The sequence below is a fragment of the Phacochoerus africanus genome, chromosome 1 (assembly GCF_016906955.1).
Source record: "Phacochoerus africanus isolate WHEZ1 chromosome 1, ROS_Pafr_v1, whole genome shotgun sequence".
NCBI lineage: Eukaryota > Metazoa > Chordata > Mammalia > Artiodactyla > Suidae > Phacochoerus > Phacochoerus africanus.
In genome coordinates, this window is record NC_062544.1 from 52118320 (window position 1) to 52133233 (window position 14914).

At 45.2% G+C, this 14914-nt stretch overlaps 1 protein-coding gene across 2 annotated transcripts in view; it reads right to left on the reverse strand.

The window, feature by feature from the left end:
• Window positions 1–379: 379 nt before the first annotated feature.
• Window positions 380–14914, reverse strand: part of NIM1K (NIM1 serine/threonine protein kinase) — a 71211-nt gene continuing 56676 nt past the window's right edge. For both annotated transcript variants that reach the window (XM_047766000.1, XM_047765946.1), the window contains 2 exons: window positions 3200–3468; window positions 380–1243 (listed from right to left, as the gene is read on the reverse strand). In XM_047766000.1, coding sequence (XP_047621956.1) covers window positions 494–1243; window positions 3200–3468 — 1019 coding nt within the window. In that variant the 3' untranslated portion in view covers window positions 380–493. The remainder of the gene's footprint in view (window positions 1244–3199; window positions 3469–14914) is intronic.

Genomic DNA, 14914 nt, shown 5'->3' on the forward strand with positions numbered 1-14914 from the left:
TCACTCCTCTTTCTCGTTCAGATTTCAGATTGTCAGCTACTCACACTAGCCGGCCTTCCCTAAGATCCAATCCAAAGTGGCAAGCCTCTAGTATCAGATCACTATATATGAACTATCTGCCTAGCATCTATCACTACTGATATTTAAAAAAATTTGTTGTTGTTAGTGCGTTTGTTCAGCACTAGAATATCCTGCACAGGAGAGGAAGGGCCTGGCATATTTTTTACTTTGCAGCACCTTAAACCGTACCTGGCACATAGTAGGTACTGAACAAGTATTTCTTCATTAAATGAATGAATGCTAGCATTTGAAAACGAGACAAGATTGCAAACCAAGCCAGAATCTAAGCTAATAGATGAATTTTTAAGGGGGAAAATGCTTATCTTAAATTTAAATTTATTTAAAAATTACAAAAATGTCTCTGCTCAAGTTGGTGAAAAAATTTAAAAGCAACAACAAAGATCTTGGTTAATTACCAGCAGTCTAATGCAATTTATAAAATTGAACAAAATTTGGATGTGTGTCTTATGCCTCTGTAGACCCGGGACCCTTTCTTTAGGTCCCTTTCTTTAGGGTCTGGTAGTATCATTATTGGGACACTTTCCAAAGCCTTTTTCTTTTGGACTCTATGCAAAATGATTCGATAGACGCCTGTGATGGAGCTTCGGGCATCTCTCCCTTGGTTATTTCGAATATGTTCCTCTGTGATGCCCAAATGTTCTAAAGTGCTTTTGACCTCATTTTCTTCTTCTTTGAGGGTGCTGGTTTCTGACAAGTGTTTGGGATCCAGTTGGAAGGGCTCCAATGGGGTGGGGTACAGCACCCCTTGCATCCATTCATTATTCATGATGGAGTCGATCCCGTACCTCTCTGTGGGTACGGGTTGGAGGACCCCCCGGATGAGGCGGAGGCAGGGCTCTGACACGTGTGGAGGCACACTGTACGTGCCCTCCAGGATGCTCTTCTTCAGCTTGGCCACCGTCTCTGCCCGAAATGGCATGGTGCCCGTCACCATGAAGTACAGAAGCACCCCCAAGGCCCAGATATCCACATAAATGCCGACGTAGTGCTCATCTCGAAAAAGTTCGGGGGCAGCGTAGGGAGGAGACCCACAGAAAGTGTTCAGCATTTCACCTTTTTTACTGACTGTGCTGAATCCAAAATCGCCCACCTTCACACAAGTATTACTGGTATAGAACACATTTTCTGCTTTCAGATCTCTGTGAATAATTTGGTTTTCATGCTGAGGAAGAAGACATAGGGGGAGGAAAAGCCAAGTCATTTTAAAGGTAAAATACCAATGTTAAAAATGCATCAGTTGCCCTGAAAGGATGAAGTGATGATGGAGTGACAATAGAAATTCAGTGGAGAACAACTTAGGTCGTGTCAGACTTCAAACCTTGAGAGCTGCCCTGTCATAACCTTTAGCCAAATGTAAGACTCACACCCTCCAAACAGACCCAAGGTTCTATTCCATGTGGTGAGGGATTGAGTCTGTCCCACACATGTGGACCCAAGATTCAATGCCAGAAGTAAGACCCAGATCTTGAGAAACACAGTAATCTTGTTTTTGAGCCCATATGTGGATTTTTTCTGGCTGAGCTATCTCCTGACTAAGAGCCAACCCTAAGAAGGTGTGGTGCCCTCCCCCATCTCTCCACCCATGCTTCTCAGGGTGGGTGGGGCTCCTTTACCTCTATAGGACTCAGTAGAGGGAGGATGATGTATTTGACAAGGTTCTGGCAGCAGGTCCCACCCCTACCCCTGCATTCCGGGTCCAGACAATCTTGAAGACCCTTGACCAGTTCAATGCCGAGACCTCTTGGGAAATGGCTTAATGTTACTTTTCCAGATGGACGCCTGGAGCAAGAATCCAGGCGTTGGTGCCTGCCATCCTGGTTAATTCTAGGTTCAATTCTAGGTATGTGAGTGTCTGCTTCCTTCTTTGTAAAATGGGATACTGAGAACCACCTCGGAAGGCTGTTATGAGAACTATATGTGATGCGGTATTGCAGTGCAGATGGTTCCAGCACATAGCAACAAACAGGAAGAACTTCAGATCTATGCCTATCATTCCCCCTTCCTTTCAGAGGCCAGAGAGCTGGGAGAAAGGCCAAGGTGTAGAACTTCAGAGGACTCGGCCTGCATCTTCTACTGCTGAGTCCTCTTCTGCTCTCCCACCAGATCTCTTTTCCAAGTAGAATGTGGAAGACTCTGCTCATCTTCTCTATGGCTTGGTCTGTCTTATTCCCTGGCCTGGGGAGAGTTTGCCCCAGCACAGGGCCACTTAAACGACAACTGGTGGGACCACAGATGGGAAACACCCACCACCATCACACTCAGGGTCTCCCTTGCTCACTTCATTTTCCTTCCCCTCCATCCTGACTCCTATCTTGGGCCCCCTAGGTCACTAATAACCTGCTAATGCTAATAAGTCAGCTAGGAGCTCACTAATCCCAGTTCTTGCCTCAGGACATCCAAGAAGAGGAGCAAACTAAATAGAGCCTCTCAATTCATAGAGACCCAGACAAGTGTCGCTTCCTGCCAACTGGACTGAGAGCCAGGTAAAGAGGGCAGCCGAAAATTTTGCACTCCAAGTGGTCATCATGTCCACAAGTCAGATTCCTCCTGTGTGCCTCGAAACACAGTCAACACAAAGAGGGGAAGCACCAGTTGGAGGAGGAACTGAGGGGTGTACTAAAGGAGTCCAGATTTATCTAAAGAAATAAGCAATCAGAGAACTAAAAGACGAATGACACAATTAAGTGTTGATCTCCTGAGGACAGAGGCAGCAAGAGCTAGAGGCCTTCACCAAAGGCATGAAAGATCAGTGCAAGCTGACCCGAAACTGAGAGAAGTTTCACAGAGAGAGACAGAATTGAGCTGGGTCGTGATGTGGGGATGGGATTTGGAATGTGACATATGATAAGAGCAGGGAGGGCATCCAAGCAAAGAGTTAGGAAGGCAAAGCCAAGAAGCAGCGAGAAGCAGGCTCTCCAGTTAATGGATGATGGGTTGGAGAAATGGGTATCGCCAGGGAGTGGGTCATCTGGCTGCTCAGAGTGACTCCTGGCAACTTCTGCAGAAGCCCTTTGGGATGCTTAGATGGTAAACTACAGCCCCATGCTCCACTGTGAATGGAATGGGAGCAAGACTCACTGCCCCCCCACCCCTGCCACCCTCCCCTCACCCCGCTCACCATGTGCTTCACGGCAGACACAATCTGGGAGAAGATGAGCTTGCTTTCTGATTCTGAGAACTTCCCCTCGGTGCTGATCTTCCCAAAGAGCTCCCCACCCCCTGCATACTCCATCACCAAGTGGAGCTTGGATAGGGTCTCCACGACTTCATAAAGGCGGATGATGTTGGGATGGTGCAGTTTTTCCATGCTGGAGATTTCACGGGATAGTAGCCTTTGGGTTTTCTGATCTAACTTGGTCTTGTCCAGGATCTTAATGGCCACCTTTTCTGGAAAAAAAAAAAAAAAGTCAAAGGATGTACCCTAGTTCATACATATTTAGAACCAGAAGGGACCTAGTTCAGCCCCTTTATTTTACTAGACACAGGTTAAGTGGCTATTTCCAGCTCAGAGAGCTCATCAGTGATAATGACAGCAATTTTCGTCTCACCTTTTTTTTTTTCTTTTTAGTGCTGCACCCACGGCATATGGAGGTTCCCAGGCTAGGGGTCTAATCAGATCTGTAGCTGCTGGCCTACACCACAGCCACAGCCACACCAGATCCGAGCCACATCTGCGACCTATACCACAGCAGTACTGGATCCTTGACCCACTGAGCGAGGCCAGGGATCGAACCTGCAACTTCATGGTTCCTTGTTGGACTTGTTTCCGCTGTGCCATGATGGGAACTCCCATGATAGCAATTTTTGAATGCAACATCAGCACTGGTCCCTTGGATCAGTGTGCCTCTACCCTGTACAGGTTTTGATGCCAATTCCTGCCTCCCAAGTTTTCAGTTTGCTGAGTTTTATCCAGTTTTCTGGATAAAGTTAAAGCTCCTTTACTTAGCTAACAGAGCCCTTCTTGATCCAAGCCACCTCTTCAGCCTCATCATCCACCACTCCTGTCCGTGGTCCCCACCTCCCTGTGCCCCCTTTAATCCAACCTTTATAGAACTTTATGTTGTTCACTGAAAAGGTACTGGACATTCATGCCTGGGACCTTTCCTCTACCTGGATCTTCCTGGATTATTTCCTGGGTCTGGCTCATCACTCCGTCTCTGTGCTTTTTACTCAGTTAAAGCCAGATGATCCTTCAAGGCTAGCCTTAGAACCAACCTCTTCCAGGAAGCCTTCTATGACACCTGTCCCAGAAAGATGACGACATCTGTTTTTTTCTGTACTCTCTGTACTGTAATCTCAGGACATTGACCTATAATATTGATCACTTGTCTGTCTCGTCCTCCTAGCCCCTTCCAGCATGGGCTATGTTCGATCCGACTCTGACTTTGTCAGTGCCTGGCACACCATGTACCAGTACAGGAAACACCAGTGTTCAGTGTGTGTGGGATGATGGAGAGCGAAGAGGAGATGAGCACTGCAAGGTGCTGCTGGTGGGAGGGCTAATTGGTAGGATGGTTCTGGACTATAGTTTGGTGTTATGTCTTGAGAGCCTTAAACATGATCTCACCCTTTGACAGACTTTTCACTTTTGGCAATTAATTTTAAAGAAATCAGGAGTTCCCGTCATGGCGCAGTGGTTAACGAATCCGACTAGGAACCATGAGGTTGCGGGTTCGATCCCTGCCCTTGCTCAGTGGGTTAAGGATCCAGTGTTGCCGTGAGCTGTGGTGTAGGTCACAGACGCGGCTCAGATCCTGCCTTGCTGTGGCTCTGGTGTAGGCTGGCGGCCGCAGCTCCGATTGGACCCCTAGCCTGGGAACCTCCATATGCCGTGGGATCGGCCCAAGAAATGGCAAAAAGACAAAAAAAAAAAAAAAAAGAAATCATCCGACCCAGGAGTTCCCATTGTGGCTCAGCAGAAACAAATCTGACTAGCATACATGAGGATGCAGGTTTGATCCCTGCATTGCTCAGTGGGTTAAGGATCCAGTGTTGCTGTGAGGTGTGGTGTAGGTTGCATATGCAGCTCGGATCTGGCATTGCTATGGCTATGACATAGGCCAGCAGCTACAGCTCTGATTCGACCCCTAGCCTGGGAACCTCTATACGTTGTGGGCTAAGTCCTAAAAAGACAAAAAAAAAAAAAAAAAAAGAAGAAAGAAAGAAAAGAAATCATCTGACACATGTACAAGATTGCATATGTGAGAAGAATCCTGTGATACTGAGACAAGGGAGATGGTTAAAATAAAGTGTGATTCATCTATCTCTATAATGCTACACCATGCAACTATTGAAATAATGATTCTGATCTTTATTTACTGACATGGAAAGATGCTTGATATAGAACAAGTGAGGAAAAACACAAATATGCATTTGAATAGAAAAAAATATTGGTAATATATACACCAAAATCTTTGGAATAGTTATTGTATTAATGGGGACCATGGATGGTTTTCCTTTAATTTTTTTTACTTATATGTGTTTTCTAATTTTCCTACAACTAACTATACAATTAACATACAATGACTGTGTAATAAAAATGGTTAATGTTTGAAAATTAATCTCTACTCTAAAGTAACAATTCATTTTTGATTCAAACTACACCAGACTTTCTATTAGGTAAGAAAGAATTTTCCAGGCAAGCAAATGGGGAGCACAGGATGGCAGGGCGCCTTTTTGACGTACTTGCAAAACAACTGCTTTAAGAACTTTGTCACCGTGGTTATAGAAACTGCTAGTTATTTAAAATAGGATGTTATCGGTTTATTAAAGTAGGACCATTATGGTTTCTGGAAGGGAAAGAGGCAGGGTTCGCTGGTGCCTGGTGTGGCCACGCTTGCTCTGGTGGTGGCAATACTGGGGAAGAAGGTGGCAAGCTATAGCGAGCAGAACCCTCAGGGCTCCCATGACTTGGGTGGGAAATCTGCTACTGCCAGTCCCCAGGGCATTCTTCCTTCCTGGTTGCCTTTTTAGGATTAAGAGTCCATGTAGCTATTTACCTGAAACAGAAACTCTGGTTTTGTGTAGTCTGGTTAGGTGAGCTGTTCTTTTAGGGGTTGGAGTACTGATTCCATCCTTCAGTCTGGCAGCTTGCCTGCAGAATATGCCTTGCTCATCCTGGCCCTCCCTCAGCGCTGTTGGTGCTCGGGTCCCTCTCTGCTACCCGCCCTGCTGAGACAGCTGCACCAGGTTCTCTGCATTGCAATCATCCAAAAATTCAGTCATGGTGTCATTCAGGCTATGTCCCTTTAGCATAATCTTACTTTGTTTTTTCAATTCTATTTATTTATTTTCTTTTTAAGGGCACATGGAAATTCTGGGGCTAGGGGCTGAATGGAAGCTGCAGCTGTGGTCTACACCACGGCTATGGCAACACCCCAATCCAAAACTGCATCTGCAACCTACACTGCAGTTTGCAGCAACTGCTGGATTCTTTACCCACTGAGCAAGGCCAGGGATCAAACCTACATCCTCACGGACATTATGTTGGGTTCTTAACCTGCTGAGCCACAACAGGAACTCACTTTTCTTTTTAAAATTTTATACTTGAGTGATTCTCTCCTACTCCTGGCAGACACACTATATTTCCCTGGTCCAACAGTGCTCCCACACTTTTTTTTTTTTTGTCTTTTGTTGTTGTTGTTGTTGCTATTTCTTGGGCCGCTCCCGAGGCATATGGAGGTTCCCAGGCTAGGGGTTGAATCGGAGCTGTAGCCACTGGCCTACGCCAGAGCCACAGCAACGCGGGATCCGAGCCGCGACTGCAACCTACACCACAGCTCAGGGCAACGCCGGATCGTTAACCCACTGAGCAAGGGCAGGGACCGAACCCGCAACCTCATGGTTCCTAGTCAGATTCGTTAACCACTGCGCCACGACGAGAACTCCACTCCCACACTTTTTGATGATTCTTCTCCCATCAGATCTCTAATACCTTCTCTCTCTCCTCACTCATAGCTGATGACTTTGATTTCTATTTTACTGAGTAAAAAAGCAATAGAAGAGAATTTCCTCAAGTTTTTTTCAACCCCGTCTTCCAACCCACCTGAATCTGTGCCCATAAACTCTGTTTTCCTTCCTATTCCTCTGGATAGATGGTCCCTGCTCCTATCTAAGGCCTGGGAAAGACACCTCTACATGTTGAATGGATTCCATTTACCCTCTTCTACTCAAGAACAGGCATCTAGAATTTCTTCCTTCTCTTCTCCATCATCAATTTTAACCTTTCTACTGGATTTTTCCATCATCATACATTCATCCTATTTACCCAAATAAAAAAAAAAAACTTCCCAACAAAAATGCAAACATGTTACCAAAAGACTTATACTAGAATGTTCATGCTAACATTATTCATAATAGCCCCAAACTGGAAACTATCCTCATGTTCATCAACAATAGAATGGATAAACAAGTTGTGGTATATTCATACAATGGGCTGCTATATGGCAAGAGGATGAAGCATCTAAACTGCATAAAATAATATGGATGGTTTTCACAAATGTAATATTGAGCAAATGAAATAAGACAAAAGAAAACATGTTGTATGGTTCTAGTTATATAAGGTTTAAAACAGACAAACGCAATCTGTGATGTTAGAAGTCAGGACAGTGGTTATACTGTAATAAATAGAAGGGGGGAATAAATAGAATGGAAATATTGTCTTTCTTGAACTTGGTGGTGGTTATCTGGATCTTTTTAGTTTGGAAAATTCCATTAGCTGCATATTTGTGATTTTTACACTTCTTTTTTGTATTTATGTATGTTATTTTATTTTTATTTATATATTTATTTTTGACTTCTTAGGGCCGCACTCACAGTATATGGAGATTCCCAGGCTAGGGGTTGAATCAGAGTTGCAGCCACTGGCCTACACCACAGCCACAGCAATGTGGGATCGAAGCTACATCCGAGACCTACACCACAGCTCATGGCAGCGCCAGATCCTTAACCCTCTGAGTGGGACCAGGGATTGAACCTACATCCTCATGGATGCTAGTCAGATTTGTTTCCGCTGAGCCGTGATGGGAATTCCTGTATGTTAAATACTAGACTTCATCCTTCCTCCTTGAAACATCTTTGTCTCTCCGTTTCTAGGACAATACATGCTCCTGATCGTCCTCCAACCTCTTGCCACTTCTTCTAAGGCCCCTTTGCTGTGTTCTTTTCATCTCCTAGCCTCTCAGTATGGACACGGGAAAGCTTAGTCCTTGGATGTCTCTACAAGCACTTTATTGTAGAGGTGCATAAATACACCTGCCTACAAGACCTCTCCACTAGTTGTCTCAGTCTGGGTTCTGCCAGAAGCAGATCCTGAGGCAGTGATTCAAGTGCAAGTAGTCAATGAGGGAGGTAACCGCAGGAAATGGGGTAGAAGAATGAGAAAGTGAGATAGGAAAGGAAAGGCAGTTGATTAAGGATACATTACCAAGCAAGTTATCAGTTAATCCCTATTCGGCTGTGAGCGTAACTGGCACCATCTTGGGCCCATACAGCTCCTCCTGTCCTTCCACCGACCCTACCCAGGACTGCACCATGTAGCAAGTCACTTCTCTGTCGTCAAGGGCTTTGTAGTCAATAGATATTGTTTAATGATCATTAGGTCCAGGTGGCCTCTATGCTCTTAGTCCCCAAACAATGATGAAAACTTTCGCTGACATATCCCAGCACCCATGAGACTAGTTATGCATTCAGTCATTTTGACTTAGGAAGGCACTTTCTGTTTCCCAGCACACATTCTAACCCACTCCCCGATACCCTGGGTTAACTAAAATTGTCCTAATGTCCCGTCAGCGGTGTGGGGCGCAGCTGCAATGCTTCCAGTTCACTGTCCACCTGATCTACCATGTGAGTTAAGTTACCCTGTAACAAAATGATCCACTGAGTACATGGAGCTGCCTGCCTCATTTTTCAGTCTCAAGATAACTTAATTCAGTGGGCACTTTTTGTTCCCTCCATCCTCCAACAATCTTGCTGTGAGTTATCACTGAAGTTTAACCATGAGAAGAGTGAGATAACTGGGGTAGTGGTACACCAACTATTATCAGTTACTGGTCATGGGCTGCTCCTGGCGGATATTGATTTCCCTGTATTTCCGGCCTCACATGCATGCAGGAAGAGCAGCTCCAGCAGCGAGAGAAAGCTCAGAGCAGAGATGGAGAGACTGGGATTTGAAGGTCTGGCCTGCATGCACTGAAATGGGAAGGCCCAAGGAGACATGGGCGGGGCACCAACAGCCTCTGCATCTATGCATCTATACACAGAGAATAGGCACATCCAACATAACATGTTTAATACTGAGCTCCTGAGCTCCCCACTCCAAACCTTTTCCCCCAATCTTCCCCATTTCAATAAATGGAAACTTCTATTCTTGCAGTCATCCAAAACAAAAACCTTGAGTATTTGACACTTCTCTTTTATACTCCACTTTCAGTCTGCCAGCAAATCCTGTTATCTCTACTTTTCAATATACCAGAATCCAGCCACTTCTCAGCTGTTCCCTGCTCTCTTCCTGGTCCAAGCCGCCATTCTCTCTCTCTTTTTTAGGGCTGCACCTGCAACATATGGAAGTTTCCAGGCTAGGAAGCTCAAATTGGAGCTTCAGCTTCAGCTACTCTCCTACACCACAGCTCACAGAAATGCCTTAATCCACTGAATGAAGCCAGGGAATGAATCCTCATCCTCATGGACACTGGTCGGGTTTGTTACCGCTGAGACACAACAGGAACTCCTCACCATTCTCTCTTGCCTGGATTATTCCAGAAGGCTCCTAGCTGATCTCTCCATTCCCACCTTTGACCCCTCGCAGCCCATTTTCAACAGAGCAGCCAGGGTGACCCTATTAAGCGTAAACCAGGCCGTGTCACTTCTCTGCTCTCTCAAAGAGCTCCAGTTTCCCTCACAGGAAAAGCCAAAGACCTTCCCATATCACATTGCATATTAACCCTAAGTAATCTGGTCCCTGCTACTCTGCTGTCATCTGCATACTCCCACCTTGGTGCTCTTCTGCTGGCTGTCCCCTCTGCCTGACCACGTTTCCCTGTGGACTGCATGGCCAGTCCCTTATTTCTTTCAGTTCAGTGATCACCTCCTCAGGGAGGCTGTTCCTGGCCATCTTATCTAAAACTGCAGCTCCCCAGGGCTCCCCATCCTCCCTCCTGCTCTTTCTTCCTTCCTGTCACTTACTACTATATAACATAATGAATATTTTATTGTCCTACTTTGGTCTCTCTCGCCACTAGAATATAAGCTCCACAGGACAGAGACTGTTGTCGATTTTGTTCACTGTTCTATCTCCAGTCCCTAGAACAGTGCCTGTTATATGGGAGGTGCTCCACAAATATCTGCTGAATGAATGATCTAAATCATTTAATACTCACAAGAGTATCACCATTTCAGTGTAACTCGATTTTGCCCCTCACTCTCATACTGAGTGAAGTAAGTCAGAAAGAAAGACAAATACCACATGATATCACTTATATCTGGAATCTAATATATGGCACCCTAACCCTAACCCTTTTCATAGAAAAGAAAATCATGGATTCGGAGAATAGACTTGTGGTTGCCAAGGGGTAAGCGGAGGGAGTGGGATGGACTGGGAGCTTGGAGTTAATAGATGCAGACTATTGCCTTTGGAATGGATTAGCAATGAGATCCTGCTGTGTAGCACTGGGAACTCTATCTAGTCACTTATGATGGAGCATGTAATGTGAGAAAAAATAATGTATACATGTATGTGTAACTGGGTCACCATGCTGTACAGTAGGAAAAAAAATAAAAGGTAAAATAAGTAAAAAAAGAAAAAAATTTTGAAATAACCTATTTGGGAAAAAAAGAATGGATATATTTATATGTATGACTGATTCACTTTAATGTACACCTGAAACTAGTACAACATTGTAAATCAACCATACTCCAATAAATCAAATTAATAACAAAACAAATGGTAGGCCTTTGGGTTAAGCTTTACTAGAACCTGTGTGAGTCCCCCAGTCCTATCCTCCTGGGATATTATAGCATAAAGAACCTAATAGAAAGTACTGCCATGCGTGCTCCCTCCCGTATCTCTTCCCACTACTACTGGGTTTTCAGGGGAAGTTTTATACTAACTCAATTCACCAAGAATTTGTTGAATGTTTATCATCTATAGCACATGTGGGAAAAGTCTGAAGATCAAAATGAGGCAAAGTCCTGTGACCAGGATACACAAAACTTTCGCCATACCCTGGGTGTGTTAGGCCCAAATCCTTACTTCTTCTTCATACCTTTCTCTTGGGCTCCAAGGTGGTGTTTAGGCTCCTGTACACCATGACCTCCATCATGAGACACCACCACAAGCACTACCTCCAAGTCAGTGCTTCCAAATCTGCATCAAGTCCACTTCTCCTGTATTCGCTATTCACTGCTACATCATTAAGGCTGCAACCCGGGGGGGTCATCATCCATTCTTCCTCTCCTGTCCCTTCCTGTTCTCCCCCATGCAGCTGACCATATATTTTTCAATATTCTAAAATATTTTTCAAATGCATCCCCTTCTCTCCATCCTCACTGTCTCTCCCCCAGTTGGGATGAACATCATCATTATCTGGACGGTTAGACTAATATCTTATTTGGACATCCCTGATTCTCGTCATGCCCCAACTTCAATTCACTTTCCTCACTGAAATAGTTAACAGGTAATCACTTTCATTAATTGCTTGCTTAAAGCTCTCCAGTGGCTCCACAATGCCTAAATGACAAAATCCAAATACAGAAGATTCTTCATGACCTAGTCCCTGCCAACATCCCCCACGGTGTCTCCCACTGCTCTCTGGGTGCGTCCCATGCCCCAGCCTCATTGAATTACTTTTAAATCTCTGAATACTCTGCACCCTGGCTCATACCTCCATTCACTTTATATTCACATCCTCCTTCTCTGCCTGGGACTCCCTTTCCCCTGTGTCCTGTATCATTTGTCTGCAAACCTTGAGACCTAATGCAAACCTTTCCTGAAGAATTATGTCCAATCTCTTAGGATAGATCATGATGGAAGAAAATATAAGAAAAATAATGTATGTATATGTGGAGTTCCTGCTGTAGTGCTAAGGGATAAGCGGCATCATGGAAGCACTGGGACACAGGTTCCATCCCCGGCACAGTGGGTTAAGGATTTGGCATTGCCGCAGGTGCAGCTCAGGTCGCAACCGTGACTTGGATCCAATCCCTGGCCTGGGAACTCCATATGCCATGGGGTGGCCAAAAAAGAAAAAAAAAAAATGTATATACAGGTATGACTGGATCACTTTGCTATAAAGCAGAAACTGGCATGACACTGTAAATCGACTATAATTTTAAAATGTAAAAATTAACAAACATTTTTAAAAACACAAAAAAACCTTTCCTGAACAACTGACCCTGTCCTGACCTCAGAGACAGCTGGGCACACGCTTTGTGCTTCACTCTATGACAGCACAATTGTTTCCTGTCTGTCTCCATTACCTACTGAAAGTTCCTATCAGGCAGGCATAGCATCATTCACCTCTGTAAGGCCCAGAACAAAGTATGGGCACAGGAGAGTTTATTATATTTTTTAAAAAGAGGACAATAAACCGATGAATAAATAAATTGAGAGGAAGAAAGGGTTCTAGAAACATGAGACTAGAGTAATAAGAAGACTGGGGAAGAAGGGGCCAGGAAGGGCAGCAATAGAGAAAGGGACAGGCCCCCGTGGCCTCTTTCACTTGTCTATGACAACAGATGCGACATAAAATATTCAGAAGCTGAGTGCGTCATCTCTTTTGAGAAGTTTCTAATCAGCCTAAAAGGGGACTCATGATGGCTTCAGCTGCCCTATCAGCTTGCAGGCCCCAAGGGAATCGGAGCTGTTAACTATAAAAATAAACTCCAGCCAGCAGAGTCCTATACTGGAGCCTTCTCTCTAGAGTCCCAGAGCAGCTGGTGCCCTTTTTAAAACTACTGTTCTGGGAGCTGCCTCTGGCACTGAAACCCTCCACTTCCCTGGGAATTTCCTCCATTATCTCATCCAGACTGTCCATATTTCCTGGAAAACCTGGTGATGATTGTGGGCAAGCAGGCTTTGTATAGATAGGAAGCATATTTACACAAACCACTCTCCAAACTACGTCAGCTGACACAACTTGGTAATGGGACAGGGTATGTGTAATTCCCACCAAGGCCAAACCACTCCCTGATAAATCTCCTTCCATTTTACAGATAAAGATTTCAGAGAAATGTCCTCCTTTCTTTCCATGCCCAGTCAGCTCCAGTGAGCCTCCTTTTTCAAGTCACAGCCTTTAGGTCTTGACTCCATCGTCCTCCACAAGATCTGGCTTCCTGATACCTACACTGTCTTCATCCTGTCTGGGTCTCCCCTCCTTCACACTCTCAGTTCCTTTCTTTCATCATTTTTCTATTCTTTCCTTGATTAGAGGCTCACTGAAGGGAGGAACCCAGAAGAGAGATGACCACAGTACGAGGATGAGGCCATCACGGGGCAAGTCCACAGGTCGGGAGGCGAAGTCTGGGCTTCTTTTTCCTGTTGAATAAGCCTGATATGCTCAGTGACCTGCCCTGACGTTTTAAATGTGCGTGTTGAACTGATTTTTCCTCTGCCTGTGCTTCCTGCCTTCTTTTGCACCCATACCGTCCCATACACAGAGGGCGACTGTACCTCTGACAATTGGTCTACTTTGTGGTGGGTTAGGAGTGAGGTGAGCATGCAGTGAGGCCACTGAGGTTCCCACCTGCGTGGCAGGAAAATGCCACATCTCTGACACTCAAGGGACTAGAATTAATTCTAAAACACAATAGGCATGGGAGTTCCCGTCATGGGTCAGTGGTTAACGAATCCGACTAGGAACCATGAGGTTGCAGGTTCGATCCCTGGCCTTGATCAGTAGGTTAAGGATCCGCCGAGAGCTGTGGTATAGGCCACAGAAGTGGCTCGGATCTGGCGTTGCCGTGGCTGTGGCATAGGCCAGAGGCTACAGCTCCAATTAGACCTCCATATGCCGTGGGTGCGGCCCTAGAAAAGATAAATAAATAAATAAATAAAACACAATAGGCAAGAAGCCTTTGGCATTCAAGAAGAAGAAAGTCACTACATAAACACCAACAGTTGGAGTTCCTGTTGCAGTACAGTGGGTTAAGGATCCAGCATTGCTGCAGCTGTGGCACAGGTAGTAGCTGTAGCTCAGATTCAATCCCTGGCCCAGGAATTGCCATATGCCAAGGGTGCAGCCAGTAAATAAATAAATAAATAAAATCAATTGTTGTTACTCCTCTTTCTTATGTCCTACTCACATTATAGCCTGTCTATAGGGCTAAAATGCTCTCCTGCTCCTGCCTTGTGAAGTTCCCTACTTGGTTATATATCCATCAATTTGCTCTGCTCAGAGTTCCCATTGTAGCTCAGTAAGTTAAGGACCCAGTGTTGGCTCTGTGAGGATTCAGGTTTGATCCCTGGCTTTACTCAATGGGTTAAGGATCCAGCATTGCTGCAAGCTGCAGCATAGGTCACAGATGTGCCTCATATCTGGTGTTTCTGTGGCTGGGGTGTAGGCTGCCACCTGCAGCTCTGATTTGACCCCGAGCTGGGAACATCCATATCCTGCATGTGTGCTCTCTTTTTTTCCCTTCTCAGAGATGCTGCTTTGCACCTTGGGCTCTGCGGACAGTGCGGTGGGCCACGTGACCCTAAGGATCATAGCTGACTCGATGCAAGCAGGCCCTTGACTCAGTGATGGCCCATCGCTGGCTAGCCAGTGAGCACTTATATTCTGTCTTTTTAAAATCTGAGCTCAGATAGAATGGAACTAGTGGGATGGAGGGGGCAATA